Source organism: Daphnia pulicaria, chromosome 7 (genome assembly GCF_021234035.1).
Source record: "Daphnia pulicaria isolate SC F1-1A chromosome 7, SC_F0-13Bv2, whole genome shotgun sequence".
Lineage (NCBI taxonomy): Eukaryota > Metazoa > Arthropoda > Branchiopoda > Diplostraca > Daphniidae > Daphnia > Daphnia pulicaria.
In genome coordinates this window covers 5,409,367-5,425,759 of record NC_060919.1, presented here as the reverse complement: position 1 = coordinate 5,425,759, position 16,393 = coordinate 5,409,367, and the positions used below count along the sequence as shown (strand labels likewise).

Sequence of the window (16,393 nt, the reverse complement as noted above, 5' to 3'; positions counted from 1 at the left end):
ATTCGACTAAATTTGGTACAAAATCTAAGACGAGATAAAATTCTGCAGGGAGCTGTAGAGGAGATGGTCAAAATTGGTTACGCTATAGTGACTTATCTATGAAATTCTCCATTCACTGGTTATTTATTTATTTCATTATTTGTTTAATTGCAAGTGAAATCATACGAAAAGGGAACCAGGTTCATTAATACCGTGCACGTGAGGTAGTTACTGGTATCGCAAGGAATTCAAAGTTTTCAACACTGATTTTTAAAGTTGAATGTTCAAGTACCATGTCTAGAAACTTCTGCAGAGTGGATGACGACTCAACTTGTCACTAAAATCAACCCCAGATCGCCCATGGAAAATAACTCACTGAAATGGCTACAAACTTGTGCCATCAGCAAATAGTAAAAAAAATACATGGGCAGAAGCAAGCGACACACATTGAAAAGGAACCCATTATCTATTACTCAATATTGTTATTTTGAATTTTGAAAAGACTCACTGGAGGAAAAACCAATTTTAAAAAAGGATTAAATCGCAAATAGCCACTGGAATAGAAAATGACAAATGAAAGCCTCAATCTTTCCAACTGAAAGTGTTTGACATGCCTGGATGGAAATGGAAGATTTCAGTAATGCTAGGCAGAGAGTAACGTTGCGCCAGTGGATGAAAAAAAAATGTTAGAAGAACGCTAAAAGAAGAAAAATCGGAAAAAACAACCCATCCCGCAGTCAATGCTTCATCCAGCACCTCAGGATTTTAATTAAAATTTGAGCCGTTACCTTCAGCCGACGGCCAAATCCTCTTAGATTCCGTAACAGTATTGGTATGGATGCATCCATTAGCACCACAAGTGAAAGGAGTAGGAGGAATAAGCGCCCTTGTGAATAAATTCACATATAAGGACGGAGGGAAAGCGAAAAGGGAAGAAGTGGAGAAGAGGAGGATGCAGTGCCGGAATTCCGCTCCACATGTCTGCTGGTTTGTCGAAAAATATCCTCCCACGCAGATGGCAGGATCACACACATATAAGGTAACAAAATTAAGAAGTATGACAAATTAATGGATGAAAAATAAAGATTATGTTTTATAATAAGACTCACTTTCATTAAGGATCGATCCGTTTACACCTGAGTAGGTACCTTGCTTGCCTAATTGATTAACAGTGGAAATTCTCGTCCGGAAGAAATATTAATATTTCTCGTCGCTCGGTAGTAGCTAATAACCTCTCCATTAAGAAAATAGAATTCGAAGAGATGACACTCGAAACACACAATTTCAACAGCGGCTCTTATGGGAGAAGTGTTATTTGCATTTATACCAGTCCCAAATGAACCTGGAAGTAGAAAAAAAACTGTAGATGACAAGGGGGAAAATTTCATTAAAATATGTACATAATTAAGAGTTTCATAAGTTATACCCAGTGTCTCATGTCTGAAGATTGATTTAAATTTGTTTGCACTCGGTTTCCAAGTGAGCCAGCAGGTAGTATAAAAGAATCTCCAGTTTTCTCGAACTCTGGTACATGTAGGCCAAAACTGGGCTGGCTCGTTGAGTCAGCAATTTTCGTCGCTAATGTCGACATTCTTCTCACTGGCTAGTGGTTTTCTTTAACACCAACTTTGTTCGACTGTTGCCAGATAAGAAGTTGTGGTCAGTGTTGATCCACGTGTAAACTGGAGGTGGGTATTTCTGCTCTTTTGGGTAGCCCAGGTTCAGTAGTTCAGGTATATAGGGGTTGATGTTGCCAATAGCTTGAGCTGTTGTAAGTGATCAATGTAACAATTGCCCTAATAATGCTACACAGGGAAATGTTCTCATAAGACTCGTACATAACATAGTGCAAGTGCAGTGCAAATGAAACAGTCCATACCTCACTTCTGGTGCAGATGTTACGTTGGAGTTCTGGGATGATTTCAGCATTTCGTTGACTTGGCTGCTTTACCACATGAATGGCACGGGAGTATAGGCCACGACCACGTGTACTAAGGGGACGGGGCCACTGATTTTGGACAATCAAGGAACAAAAACAACATTACCTAAACGGATTATTTGGTGCTGATTAGTAGTTATTACAATCTAACGATCTAGCATTGCAATTACTTAAACTTACGGGAAACACCATGATGAGTTGGAAGCCTAGACGAAACGCTGAGTTTTGAGTAACCGAGGCATGGCCAAAGATTAAAATGAACCAGCAAACTATCCTCAATTCCTCATCTCATTTGTGAAGACTGATTAGTTGAAGAAGAAAAGAACTGGGAAGAACCAATGTTGCCATTGCCGATTTCTGAATTTTCCCGCCAACTAATAAAATGTTTGCCAAATATAATTAAATAAATAACAATAAACATAATTTTGTTTTTTCTTTTTAAAAAATTCTTGTTGGAATAATTTAAAGCAATTGAGATATAATTCGTTTCACAATTCACATCAACTAAAAATCTGCATTGCCATTGCCATCTACAAAACTCCCATCGATTAGACCCGCATACTTTATTGCTTTTTGCAAGAGCTTTTCCACCTGTTCTCCAAATCTTAAAAGAAATGAGAACAAAAGAGATGAGAAACGATACATACGCAGGATCGCCCTTCTATTCCAGCTAAAACAGAAGATGAATAATAACGTCAAGTCAATGGACACCGTCTTCAAGTGACAGCTGTCAGTGTACCCCAGATTAGATCACAGATCTGCTACCCCACAGCATTTAGAGGTCGGCCATGAACAATTGACATAGAAGCTCATCCTCTTTGATGTCTTAATTAATCAGTGAACCCGGAGACGACGATTATAATCGGCTTCCGTAGCAACAACGTCATTTGTTTAAGATCTCTAGCTCGACTCGAACAATAACGGCTTTGACTCCGTTACTAGAACAATGAAGTGTATACATGCACGACGGGACACAATCGCCTCTCCATTATGATAGAAACTTTCCTCAATATTCCCTAAAAATTGAAAAACGGGCAAAATGTGTTAGTTGAACATTAGTTTCGATCGCTTCGACCACAGCCTAGATCTATATCGATACTCAGAAATTACCAGCCAGTGCTGATTTAAATTTTCGTGAAAATTCAATTGCGCAACAGACTGCGATTTTACCGATAGAAAATGGGGCGACGACTTTTACCATTAATATTGGAACGTAGGTATTGATTGGCCCAGCCACCTTTGATGCTAAACTTACTGGTTACGTGATCTGGGAAAACCAGGGCTCCGAAAAGTGAAGGACCCAGCACTTGTTTGAACAAAACAAGAGAGCGAAACTCTTCAACAAAACTCTTATCTCTCTCTGCTCTCGAAGAAAAGAGACGAAAATGGTTTGATTCGACGGCCTTGGAAGTGACTAGTGCAGATTGTGTGTTGGAGTTAGCGACCGATTCGGGATTGAGTAAATGTGCAGAGTGCGTGAAATCTTTTTTGAATATTTGCCAATCATCGTTCACAAATAGGTCGGGTGCGTTCAACAATCACCGCAAAGGCGACCGAAGGTCTTTACGCCTTTACTGCCTTGGGCAATGACACACAAAATAGTTTTTAATGTTTATCGAGTTATTCAAAAATTTGCGAATTCAATTTCAAAATATTTTTTTAAAAATTGCCACTTTCAAATAACATTATGTAGGAAAGAGGCATTAACTTAAACCTTCACATTAAAAAAAGATGTGCCGTTAAAGGGTAAAATAACAAACTAAAAAAAGGCCACGCCCAGAAGAAAACCAGTTCTATCTAAATAGTTACAACCGGATATTAACTGTCGCCCACGGCCAGGAAAACTGATTGCAGCTCGGCTGAAAAAAATAAAAAAATCATTTTTCAGTATTTATTAACACAGACGCGCAATGGGAAATCATAGAAAATACGACATCAGAGCGCAACGCCAGTCAGTTTGTGACATGTTGATTCAGAAAAAAAAAAGAATTGATATGAGACAGTAGTACTGGTTTGTTTGTTTTTTTACTTTGCTCCGGAGAACAGGTTGTTTGATAACTGTAAAGCTATATGCTACCCTCTATCGCAAAAGTAACAGGGGGTGACGATATGGCCTTGTCTATGGCACGTAATCCAAACTGTCATTCAAGACTTCTTATAGAAAGTATTGTCAAATCACTAGACTGAATAAACTTTCAAATGCGTTTGATTTCGAAAGATATAATATGCACTCGGCATTTCACATTATCATAAATCATTCGTGCCATGTACAGAGCTGCAATAATTAATTAATCAAAAATCAGCGCGATTGTTTTTTTTTTTTTCGTTTTCAGTTGCAAAGTTGTTTTTCATTTTTTGGCGTTGCCGACAGTCTTACATATTTATTGTCATTCGTCCAATTGTAAAAAATCCTGGAATGGACCCCGTTTTCTCCTTCACGGGTCACTGAGAACGCAACGCCCATGTCCTTCGGCTTTTTGTTTAAATTGGCTTCGCTGTTTATACACAGTCTTTTCGAAAATTTTAATTAGAATTGAATTTATGATCAAGCTTAACCTCTGATAGGTCATTGGACTAATTCGGAAAGTTATTTGAAGTGCGCTATGGCAAAACAGCTGACTCGGAAGGAGCTGTATCAATAATGACACAGACCTGTGAACTATTAATTGTGGGTTCATTATTTGTTTGCTGCTGACAGATGCGGACTACATAGCGTATAAAATAAGGTACGTAGGTGTAAAATTAACGATTTCGTGAATGCCATATATAAAGCCACGTCCACCAAATCGGAAATTGATGACAGATGGACACCTGGTTGCATTGAATCAATAATCGGACCTATAAAAATCGCCGGTAACGGACTCATCTGCCTATTCTGCTCTTCTCGGACTGGAGGTAAGTCCTTTTTTGCATATTGTAAAATATCATCATTTTATCGGTGATTTGTTAAATTTATGTAGAATGTCGAAATTTACCTTCCTTATCGCCTTGCTGGTAGTTGTCTGTGGGGTTACGTGTACGTACGTTCAGTACGGCGACGTGGAAGACGCTTGGCAACAATATTTGGTAAAACTTTATAGCCTGATGAAAAAGAATGGCATTCAATAAAATGTTGTAAGTAATTTTAAAGAAAGAGTACCCGTTGGGAATCAAGACCAAAGCTGAATATGGAAAGTCCAAATCCAACTTCGAGAGGATCCACAGCATCATTGAAGAACACAACGCCGATCCGAAATCCACGTATCAAATGGGACACAACGAATTCTCTGTTTTGGTATTAGAATTTCTTATTTGTCATTTTGGTCATATGCTAATTTGCAATGCAAATTTCTAGGACGTCGAGGAACGTAAAAAGTACTTACTAAACAACACTCTCGCTTCGACCAAATCTCTTTACCAAGAATTGGGATTTGAAACTGGACTGGTCGAAGAAGACGACGATCTCAGCACTCTCCGAAATCTGTCCAGCTCCGTAAGTTCGTGCGGGTAAATCAATCAGCGGGAGTAATGACGTAACAACGTTTGCCAGGTTGACTACCGTAACCACCGATGCATGCAACCCGTGAAAAATCAAGGTGCGTGTGGAAGCTGTTCAGCCTTCGCAGCTACTGCGGTCGTTGAATTTGCCCAGTGCATGAAATCAGGAACGCCGGTCAATCTCAGGTATATAACTTGGACAAGATAATTTTCCAATTGATTCAGCTCATTTCTTTTGCCCTGGTGAACAGCGAGCAGCAAATCGTCGATTGCGACTTTGCAGATAGGCGATGCGGAGGTGGATCCTATCACGAGTATTGGAAGTCCCTCATCAGAGCCGGTGGCCAGGCTCACTCCGCTGGCTACCCTTACGTGTCGGGTGCGACGAAAGTGAGAGGGCCCACCTGCAAGAATAAGAGTAAAGGAGCTAAACTAGCTGCCACCAATCCTATCGTCGCTCTTCAAAAGGGAGACGTAAATGGCGTAATGAGGTTGCTGGCCAGAGGGAAGGTCGTCGCAGTTTGCGTCGGAGTTACCGACAAATTTATGAACTACAGGTACCGTTGGTGTTGAAAAGATTAACAAAATTCCAAACAAATTGCTGAATCATTTGTGTTGGTGCTGGGGCTGTTTCGACTAGATCCGGCGTGTACACCACTCCCTGCAAAGGGAAAGAAGGTCTTCACGCTATCGCTGCAGTGGGCTACGGGACTTCTGATGGCGGCACGAAATATTGGGTAATTCATTCCTTTTGTTCATTATAAAACAGCAGAAAATTATGATTTTGTGAATAACAATCGATAACATATAGCCTATTATTTTACTTGTGTAGATTATTCGTAATTCTTGGGGGCCTAAGTTTGGTGACGCCGGATACATCCTCTTCCAGCGTGGCATCAACTTGTGCGGTGTCGAAAGAGACTTGGCGACTGTTAACGTCGCCTAAAATTCTGGCAGATATTCGAATGATCTGTCTTGTATTAATTATCTTTGTTCTCTACATTAATTATCTTTTTGACTGCAATACAAAAAAAGAAATTTAATGCATTAAAATCTAAATAAATTGAATAAAGGACGGATCGCATTGATAATTTGATTCATAATGCAATAACAGCTGATATTAACCGAATAGCACGGGTTTGCTATTCTAACACGAACTCGTTTCTACAATAATAATAATATAGAAACTACTATCTGGTGCCAGTAAAAAGAGAAAATGTGTCGCTGGCCTTGCCACGAGTACCGAAAATCGGAGCGAAATGTTTTTGTTTTACTTTTTCTCCTCTCAGTTATTTTTTTACTAGTTGACGTAAATATGGACTATTTAGTAAAGAAAAACACATTTGATCAATCTTGTAATGAATTTGGATGGATGCCAGCCAGACGAATAGCATATCAATACTTCTTATCTATCTGTCTCTTTTGTCATATGTCGTATATAGAGCTAACACATTAAACAAAAAGGAATAAGTTACGGTTGAGTGGGTCGAGTGTGCGACAGCGAAGGCCATACCGTGCCAATAAGCTAAGGCTAGACGAGCAACCCAACTGGCTCTAAGCCAAAAGGAAAAACCAAACACGCAGAACCTAATGCACCCGTCGAGTATATGCCTTAAACAATGCAAGGACAGTCTGACAAGTCTGGATGTATAGGGACAAATATACAGATTCTAGTTCACGGACTAGCGGTTTTTTAATAGGCTGTATGTACGTGCCGACCTCGGTTCTTTTATCCCGCAAGAGGTTGACGTGACATCTAATTTGAAAATGGTGGTGGCGATGTATTCACCCGAGCTCTTGCGACACATATACCGGGGCGCTGTTGCCGTCCACGCCCTTGACTGGCTCTCGGCCTTTTTAAAAATATATAAATACCAGTACCGCTGTTGGCGTTATGAAACTGTAAACGATAATGAGACAAAATGAAAGAAAAAAAAATTGTGTCAAATGGGAAAAACATTTCTCGCTGCGCTTAAGTGCTCGTTAATGAACGAATTTGACATTCTTAATTTTTTTTGTAAGGTGGAAATTCGACGGAATGTTTTTCATTGAATTGTTTTCATTTAAAAGGAATGTATCAATGGTTGTTCATTCGACTCGTTAGACAGCACGAAAAGGGATCAAAAATAAACTTTCCACTTAATTACTATACCGCAATCGCTAAACAACAATTTAACCTCATAGGTTTGGGCGAACATGGTATAATCCGGAATAAGTTCATTTAAATTTCTTGCAATAATTTGAGTCCAGTTAATGAGAAACTTTGTTGAATGCATCCGTTTGCTTCATAAGGTCAAGTTCCCACTGGGCATTCAAACGAAACCTGAATATGGAAGGCGTATATAATCAACTTTGTCAGAATTCACAAACTCTAAAGAAGGCGTCAATCGTCATCAAGCCTATACTAAATGGAATAACAAGTATAATACCATACAGGGAGTTCAAACTATAAGTTTCCGTACCGTTTACACTCGCGGTGATTCAATATAACCTTTCACTCAGCTATTTCATTGACAGGATATGATGAAGAGTTAAAAGAACAAAACAAATTTGAAATGCCGCCCTTGCTCTTATTTATGGCAAGGCAAGAAATTGTCGAATCTGAATGCCAAGGACGAACATTCCATTCGTCAAATTATTCTCACTCATGTAAATGAGACTATAATGCTAACCGTTCGGAATTTTCCCTGGATGGTGAATAATCCAAATTCTATTATAATATACTCGAATGTGTGTTTTTTTAAAATATTATGCCATCGAGCGTGAAGGGCTAATCAGGTTGACTAACTCAACTCATTCACGCATCACAAACGGTACAAAAAAAAAGAACAGGACTGCAGCTGTGGGAGCTGATTCGCTTTCACTCGACAACGGGCAAACGTATTTCGCAATGACCCTTATAGATAACGTTCAAAATTAAATCTGCATATTTTGCCATCAATATTTAACTTGGTCAAAAGACTAATTCGGCGAGACTATCAAAACTAGACAATAGATTTGCAGATTTGATTTTGCTAGATTTGCCCAGCTTATCCAGCAGCTGGGACCACCGGGAAAGAAAAAGCGGAATGCTGGTCAAGAGTTTAGCAGACGGCCAAAGTCAAGTGGGCTAAACTTTGCGCCAATAGTCGCCTCGTTATATAGTAGTGGGCCCTAGAGACGCAAATACAATGATGAAGTTGCTGTATAGCCAACAAACGGCTTGTTGCAAGCGGCGGAGTTGTCAAAACCTTTGTCTTCCACGAGTTTTGGCGTGAACTTGTGGGTTGGAAATGAGCCAAATAATTAGACACTCGGGTTGTTTTCGACATATCCGGCGTGCAACACACACACTGTGTAACACTCGTTAGTGCACGGTTTTCACACCGTCACTGCTGTTGGCTATGCGCCACTCTCAAAGTTTCTCGCAATGCTGGAACTATAATTAGTGGCTAAATAATTGAGGCTAAACGAACAGTTGAAGCACAGCTGAAGCCAAGTTATAATATTTGTATTCATAAGAATAACGATTGCGTCATGGGTTATCCGTAATTCATATGGAGATGTATACACACCCAGATGGCCGGAGATGACCGGATCGTTCCTTTCCCTTCGAGGCTTTGACTTGCGCAGAATTGAAAGAGACATTTCGTCTGCTTATGGTATGGTCGAATGGAAATGTAACTGACTTTCTGTGGAAAAGTGATATATACCTAATGGGGTATATACAGAATTGCATATTCCAAAGTGAACTCCATAAAGAATTAGGTTACGCAACCGAAAATGCTAACAAGCCAAAATCGAACGCCGATGAATTGGATTTGCTAGAGAGTCGCCGCTTGCCCATGTATGAACTGCGCGCCTAATTCTTAAGATTGGCACGGATTTCTATCGAGTGATATGGCACAGTGTAAATGATTCTTATCAAGTATTCAATAGAATATTTACAGAATAAATATAAAAATTACAGAATAAACGGACAGCACAGGTGCATCAGCCGATTGACGTAGTTTAAGCCGGACCTGAGCGATATTGATTTTACTCAGGTGTCTCTTGTTGGCGCTAATCAAACAAATATCGTTCAACCCATCCGCATAGAGAGTCCTAATTTACATTCAGCTGTACCAACAGTGATTGCAGCTATGGATTAAATTGGTAACTTATTGCGTATAAATTGGGATTGTCTTGTTCTACATCATATCATTTCCATACTTCATTACCGTATGTTCGTAAGTCTAACTGCTCTATGTTCTCAAACTGTAATTAAAATAGTAGTAAAACTGATATTGTAAGATGTGTTTGACGTGTAAGAAGTGTAAGATAATAAAACTGTAATATTGTCGACGTAATTATCCCTTTTGTTTTACAAGTAGAATGGAATCTTCAGTATTTTTCGTAGCTGTACTATTGGTAGTCTTCTCGACTGCAATTCAAGACGGAAGTGCAGACTTAGAAGAAGCTTGGGAGAAATATCTGGTAAATAATAATGAGTTTGTTCACATGTAAAATACCAGAAACTATATCTATAATAATATTACCGCGTTCGTTATATGCATTCATAAGGTCGAATTCCCGCTAGGCATACAAACAAAAGCTGAATATGGAAAGCGCAAATCCAACTTTGCCGTAACTAACGCCATGATCGAGCAGCACAACTCCAACAAAGACGCCACGTACCGAATGGAACACAACAAGTTCTCCGCTATGGTATGTATACAGAATAAGGCTGCTGAATCCAATTAGAATACATGTACCATTGTACATTTCACTCAACAGGATGACGAAGAAATGATACAGTTCACGGGAGCCATTCTGCCGAGTAAGTCCAACTCAAAAAATGGCAACTTGGATTTATTTCCTACACGCCAACTACCCACTTCGGTGAGTTTATTACCATAAACATACTCAATATCTGTCTAATTATTTTTGTTGTTGTTGTTGCAAAGATTGACTACCGCACCCACAAGTGCATGCAGCCGGTCAAGTCCCAAGGAGGTTGTGGAAGCTGCTGGGCTTTCTCGGCCACTTCGGTAGTCGAATTTGGCAAATGCATCGTTAACGGAACCAAAGTAGCTCTCAGGTAAGGAATTTTGAATTTACCGCGCCTCAATACATGTTCGTCATATTATGCTTATTTAATTCGACAGTGAGCAGCAAATGGTGGACTGCGACAAATCTAACTCGGGTTGCAGAGGTGGCTACATGGACAAAGCTTGGAGATACCTGACCAAAGCCGTCGGTCAATCGGCCTCGTCAACTTATCCTTACGCCGGAGTCAAAGGCACTTGTCGCTACAAAGAAGCCAGCATGAAGAAGGCCATTGTGTCGCAGACCAATCCCGTGATGGATGTCCCTCGCAACGACACTAAAACCATGATGACGCTTCTAGCCAACAATCAGCTTCTATCAGTAGGAATCGCGGTCGTCAGGTCCTTCAAAAACTACAGGTAAGAGTTGTCCAACAATCATTCCGATTTAATTCACATTCGTTATCCCACTTTTTGTTTTTTTCGCGCTAATAACCTCGTTGATTTATCGATATGCGCAGAATTTTCTAGTCTAACCAACATTCAAAAATCTTGGTTGACCTCAATCTTTTGTCTATGCATCGACTCGACAGGTCTGGCGTCTACGCGGAGCCCAATTGCCAATCTGGCATTATCGGTTATCACGCCATTACCGTCGTTGGGTACGGCACTTTAAACGGCGTCGATTATTGGGTAAAAAGAAAAACAACAAAATTGCGCATTCCATTTATACTACTAGAGTACAGCAGATAATTGGCTTTGATTGATTGACCGAGTCGATGGGAAAGTGAACATTCTTGAATTTGCATATCACCAGGTCATCCGCAATTCGTGGGGCACCGGTTGGGGCGCCAGAGGATACGCTCTCTTCCAGCGAGGTAAAAATCTGTGCCTTATCGAATCTTACGCTACGACAACGAACGTTGTGGGATAAATTTTGAAAAAAAAATAAAATATTGATCACCTGATTTCAAATTCACGCGGGCTTTGTTATTATCAATGAAATACACTTATAGCCAATGGGGATGTTTAAAATTTAAGATAAAAAAGGAGCGCAGATTTAGTCATTAAAAGCATTTCAGCATCTTGATTGCGGGAAAACATTCATTTCGGTACCTAGGCTATATAATTTCAAAAATATTTGGAGCGGATGTTGAAACGAGTCTCATTCATAATTTAAATTTAAAAAGATGTTTAACCGTTGGCTATGCACATTATCTCCACTCGCAACGACAACACTTTCTTTTTGTTTAAAAAAAAGACTTTCTACTTTGGCGAACGATGATGACCGGGATGAAGCAATGAACTGCTGTCTATACACAATCACTGAAAAGTCTTTTATTCCCCTTCGAAGCCTGTCGATGGATAGGACCGCATTTGAATATTAGAAATGAGTTGCCCGATAAGGTATAAGCACCTTTTTTTTTTAAATCTAGACGAGAGACTAGAGAGTTTTACTGCTCCTATTTTTTCTTATCATCCGTCTTTCACCACAACGGATAAGGGAAAAATTTGGGTAGAGTTTTATGGATTGAGACAATAAAAGCTGTAAATGATGCAACACGTCTAACAGAGCAATAGGACAAGGTTACCGCCTTCGGAAATGTGAATCACAATTAACACATACCCGATGAAATATGAACATAATGTAAGATTAAGCCAGCGGCCGTTTTCAGCAGATCAATTTTCCAGCTTTCAACGACGTGACTCGGATGTAAAATTTTTATTCAGTTGACTTTTACTTTTTTTTCACGCTGTGTTAGACTTCCGTACCAGAAAAGGAATTAATTTTCTAGAAAATGTCGACTATACCTTTACTTTACTAGGTCTTTGACGTTTCATTTCTAGATAAGCCAGGAATCAAAACTGGTCACATGTTACGTACGATGTAGTTTCCCTTACAATAACAAAACATACAAAAAAAATACTTTTCCTTTCAAACTATCACCTGTGAACCTGGAATTCTTCTCATTTTCGCGGTATTTGGTGACTGTTGTGTGACTGGTTCAACGACCACTTTCCCCTTCTATCTATATATAGTAAAGCGGCTTGAATCTGGATAAAAACGCTATATAATAGCTGGAACCAGTTACTGTGTGAAAGGGAACTCGGTTTTTCGATTAAATGTATGGTTTTCCAGATGAGTAACACAGAATAAATTGGGCGTGAGCGGATCAAGGAACAGGCCTTTTCCGATTGAAATTGAATTCCACGTTTTTTTGTAAAATTTCTATTTCAAAATCAAGGCCTGTATAATGGCGTTGCAAGCCTTGATATTCAAAACTGCAACGCTCGTTGAAACGTGATTGCATGCCAACGATTGCTCTTGCGTTGGTGTAGACTGTCTGACCTGGCTGTATACGTGCTGCGATGGTCTTTGTCTTGTGTCTAACAGACAAACTCTCTCAGACTACCCTTTCATGGCATTTGGTGAAACCTAGCTGTAGTAGAGCTGTCAATCGAGGTTTTGAACTCGGTCAAAAGTTTCCGTTGAATCTCTTTCCATGCACAGAAGGGATTCTGTTGGCCGAGCATAAGTTGAATGGGGTTCAATGAATATACCAGTCGCCGTTAAGTCTGAGAACTCATCGCCCGTAATTAGGCTACATACTCTGATGAAAGACAATGTCATGCAAACGAGGAAGGTCCGTCTCGGTCATTTTCTAGACTACAATTCAAGATTAAATATTTTTGAATTTGAGACAAAACAGGGCCTGAATGCAGTCGTTCAACAATTAGTTTATTTAATGAACCCTAACTGAGTCAACAAAAGCAGCAAGAGGAAACAGTTCCAGTCAACAAGCCTAGCTCAAGAGTAATCGTACTCCGTACTCTGTCACGATTTATAATCCACGCCACCACATAGTCAAAAAGGAAGAATGGAGATGAATTTGTCCTACCTTTAAGCCTGGGAAATACGGCCAGGCATCCATTTACAGTTGCTCCATCCATCCGCTGAAGAGTTGAATCCACCAGGCGGGATAGGGAAAAAAGGCGTCCTTGTGAATACACCCACACTCACATGGGCGTACACCAGGACATTTAAAGAAAGGGGAAGAAGAGTTCCGTTACTCGACTGACATGGAAAAGTTTCTCCTATCAAGAGGGATGAGCTGTTTATCTAAATTGATCTAAATAAAAAATGAAAATGGGTTACGAAAAATATTTACAGACACAACAAGTATAAGGAAAAGTGGGAAAATGAGACAGTGGGTAAACCCTAATGGTTAATAATCTGGATAATTTAAGGTTTACATATAATACACTGCATTTGTGCAGCAAGTCATGCATCATTAAAAGGTTCTAGCAGGCCATAGGAATATAAGTAACGGAAAGCATTACCCAAGTGATGAGATTGCTGTTGATGACATGCCAATACTAGTACAAGCAAAATTTGCATATCTTGTGGTTATGATAAGGCTGGCTCTGGCCTCACATCTGCACAAAGGAAAAGGTTACAAAGTGCAAAAAGAAAAGTTTGCCATGCATCGGCAGGGAGCTTATACAACATGATAAATGCTAACCAGGATCTATAGCATTTGACATATTTGTAACAGGTTTAACTCTTCTATTTAAGGTTTCATTATCATTGTAACTGTAAATCTTAGTTTTATTTACCTGTAGGCTAAACACTTTAAACAGCATGAGTTGTATTTGGCGATTCCATAAAGAGATGACGCAACCAGAGTTGACACGACTTTTGTCATTTTATCTGCTGTGATATTTTTCGTGCAGCCATTCACGTTTCCAAAACAAGTGATCATTCCGTTGTCTTTATAATCTTAAACAAAAGCTACATCTCTTTTTCAGTTTTTCGAAACTAATAATTAGTAAAACAACGAATGAAGACCATGATGCAGACGAAACTAATCTTCTAATTAGCCCTGATTAAGATATCGATATATTAAAAATCGAACCCCTCCCGCCAAAATCCAACCCGCTCAAAAACGATCAAAGCGGTTTTCTCACCTTTGCTCGACAAAACCGCTGACGGTATTCGGTATTATTTTAGTATCTAATAGTCCGTCTCAACAAGTTATACTGAGTCCCCCCCCTACCACAGTCGAGATAAAAATAAAAATTTGTACGAAAGCCGCAGATAATTACTTAAAGATCAAAACCACCACAATAAGACCCTTCAAAACCCTCTTGGAATCCAAGAGGGAATGATGGTCTTAGTCCTAAGTTGCTAATCGATATCTTTTACACATATAATCAATGTCAATCGCTTTCTGATGCGATTAGTCTTAGCGAAACGACACTAGGGAGCTAGACATGGATTGCTAATAAAAGCATAGCGCAGGCTGCGAAGTGGAGATGGGCAAAGCTTAAGAGCATTGTCTTATAGCCATCGGCCAAAACACCTCTGCATTTTGTCCTCATATCTCAGTGAAAGTCAAATCCAGCGCTGATTTTATAATTCCGTTTTTTATAGCTACATTCAGCAGCAGTCTTTTGAAATTGCCCCGTGTAACCCGATTGCAGATTTTTCGCGATGCATAGCGAATCGTAGCTGATGGCCAAATAAATTTTTAGCCCGCATTGATGTCAACTGCTTTATCGTATCGTTATCCGATAGAAACAAAATCAGGTAAGATCTTACCTTCACCGACTTCGGCATTTGAACACCGAAGGGCGTTCGTTACATGTTAAAAAAAAAGTAATGACATCAAATTCCAGCATTGATATTCCAAACTTGATTGATGGAATGAGTCTCAAATCTGGACGTAGCGGCAAATTAAATTATTTTTTTGCAACCTAATCAAGAATGTATAATTCATCATATTTTTGTTTTTGTTTGTTCCTTCTCGCCAACCAAAAACCGCCAAAAACCGAAATTTATTTCAACCTTTTTTGTTTCGTTTCTTTCTTTTCGTAACCATACGAAACAGCTGCCGAGAGAGATTCGGTCGCCAGCAGTTTGAGAGAGGTGAAATGATATAACAACGAAATGACCCAGAGTTTCAATTTTTGAAGATTCTTTTTCATCATTCCTTTTGTTATGCGGCGAATATAATCTACCGTGAATCACAATGAATCTATTGTGATGCACCGGAGGCTCCGTGGAAGGGATTCCAAGGCCTTCGGAGAATTGGTTGCAAGAGGGTCCATTGGGTCGAGAGAGAATTCTTGAGCTCACGTTCATCCCGCTGGCAGATCCGTTTCGAGCTTCAAATTATTATTGCGCTCTTAGCGAGTTCTGTTGTCATTTTTATATATACGTGCAATGGGCGGTGAATTTTTGGATGGGAATGGCCAATTCATCAACAACTACAAGAGAACATACACAACAAGTTTACGCTGCTGCGCTGGGACAGATTCCAAACACGCTGCTGCTGCTGCTCTGCGCCAAGCAATATACTAGGCTACTTTCTACTTTTTTCATTTGACTTTCTAACATTTACGTGACGATCTAGCTCTATTAAATGACCTTCAAGCGTCAGACGGTACTGACGCTGACCTATTCATCTAATGTATTCGAAAGAACCCGCTATAAAAGGATTTTTAGAAAGAGAAAACGAACGGTCAAACGACGAGACGTTGCCGGTATAGTCTATACAATTATAGTATTGCCCAGCAACGCCCAAAGCAGCCAATGCGTTCTCCGTTCTCCCAATTTGCATAAAGCCTAAAATATTAGAGGACTTCCAGAAACAAAAAGTACAAACTGTTCCAAAACAGTTCGATAATTAGGTTTATTTTTATTTTAAATTTGTATATCCGTATGAAAAAGAAAAAAACAACTTTCATTGCTGAAGGACGCCCGGAATAAAAATATTTCCGTCAATATTGGCTATACTATGTATAAGTACAGCAACTAGAACGCCTTGCTGTTTGCCTTGAGTTTCCTTGCGCTGTTTATTTAGGAATAAAAAATCATGAAAAAAAAATATAGGCTATTTCAGATGACGATTCTTGACTTCTTGAACTCTTTTATCATTTATTTTCAAGGTATTAAAAGATATGGCAAATAACATTTAAATAAATGTTC

The 16,393-nt window shown here is 39.4% G+C and overlaps 2 protein-coding genes and 2 long non-coding RNA genes across 6 annotated transcripts; 2 read left to right on the top strand and 2 right to left on the bottom strand.

Annotated features, from left to right (window-relative positions):
* Positions 1-80: 80 nt before the first annotated feature.
* Positions 81-5,177, bottom strand: LOC124350284. Its single transcript, XR_006920658.1, has 8 exons — positions 5,058-5,177; positions 4,894-4,999; positions 3,174-3,777; positions 2,099-2,292; positions 1,859-2,024; positions 1,406-1,784; positions 1,089-1,321; positions 81-963 (listed from the first exon to the last, which is right to left on the bottom strand). It is a non-coding gene; the product is annotated as an uncharacterized LOC124350284 (long non-coding RNA).
* LOC124349854 (ervatamin-B-like) lies at positions 4,697-6,438 on the top strand. Its single transcript, XM_046800767.1, has 8 exons — positions 4,697-4,813; positions 4,879-4,984; positions 5,049-5,192; positions 5,253-5,390; positions 5,448-5,581; positions 5,647-5,952; positions 6,036-6,132; positions 6,228-6,438. Exons 2-8 carry the CDS (start codon positions 4,880-4,882, stop codon positions 6,339-6,341), a joined length of 1,038 nt encoding a protein of 345 aa, XP_046656723.1. The 5' UTR covers positions 4,697-4,813; position 4,879; the 3' UTR covers positions 6,342-6,438.
* Positions 6,439-9,500: 3,062 nt separating this feature from the next.
* LOC124349865 (zingipain-2-like) lies at positions 9,501-11,423 on the top strand. Of its 2 annotated transcripts, none has more exons than XM_046800783.1 (8): positions 9,501-9,603; positions 9,745-9,850; positions 9,938-10,081; positions 10,151-10,255; positions 10,321-10,454; positions 10,522-10,821; positions 10,995-11,094; positions 11,219-11,423. In XM_046800783.1, exons 2-8 carry the CDS (start codon positions 9,749-9,751, stop codon positions 11,333-11,335), a joined length of 1,002 nt encoding a protein of 333 aa, XP_046656739.1. In that variant the 5' UTR covers positions 9,501-9,603; positions 9,745-9,748; the 3' UTR covers positions 11,336-11,423. The 2 variants fall into 2 exon arrangements, with proteins under 2 accessions (XP_046656739.1, XP_046656737.1); XM_046800781.1 differs by having other exon boundaries at positions 9,504-9,603; positions 9,748-9,850.
* A 1,897-nt stretch (positions 11,424-13,320) lies between these two features.
* Positions 13,321-14,243, bottom strand: LOC124350455. Of its 2 annotated transcripts, none has more exons than XR_006920980.1 (3): positions 14,020-14,243; positions 13,744-13,839; positions 13,321-13,532 (listed from the first exon to the last, which is right to left on the bottom strand). It is a non-coding gene; the product is annotated as an uncharacterized LOC124350455 (long non-coding RNA). The 2 variants fall into 2 exon arrangements; XR_006920981.1 differs by having other exon boundaries at positions 13,321-13,522.
* Positions 14,244-16,393: the final 2,150 nt, after the last annotated feature.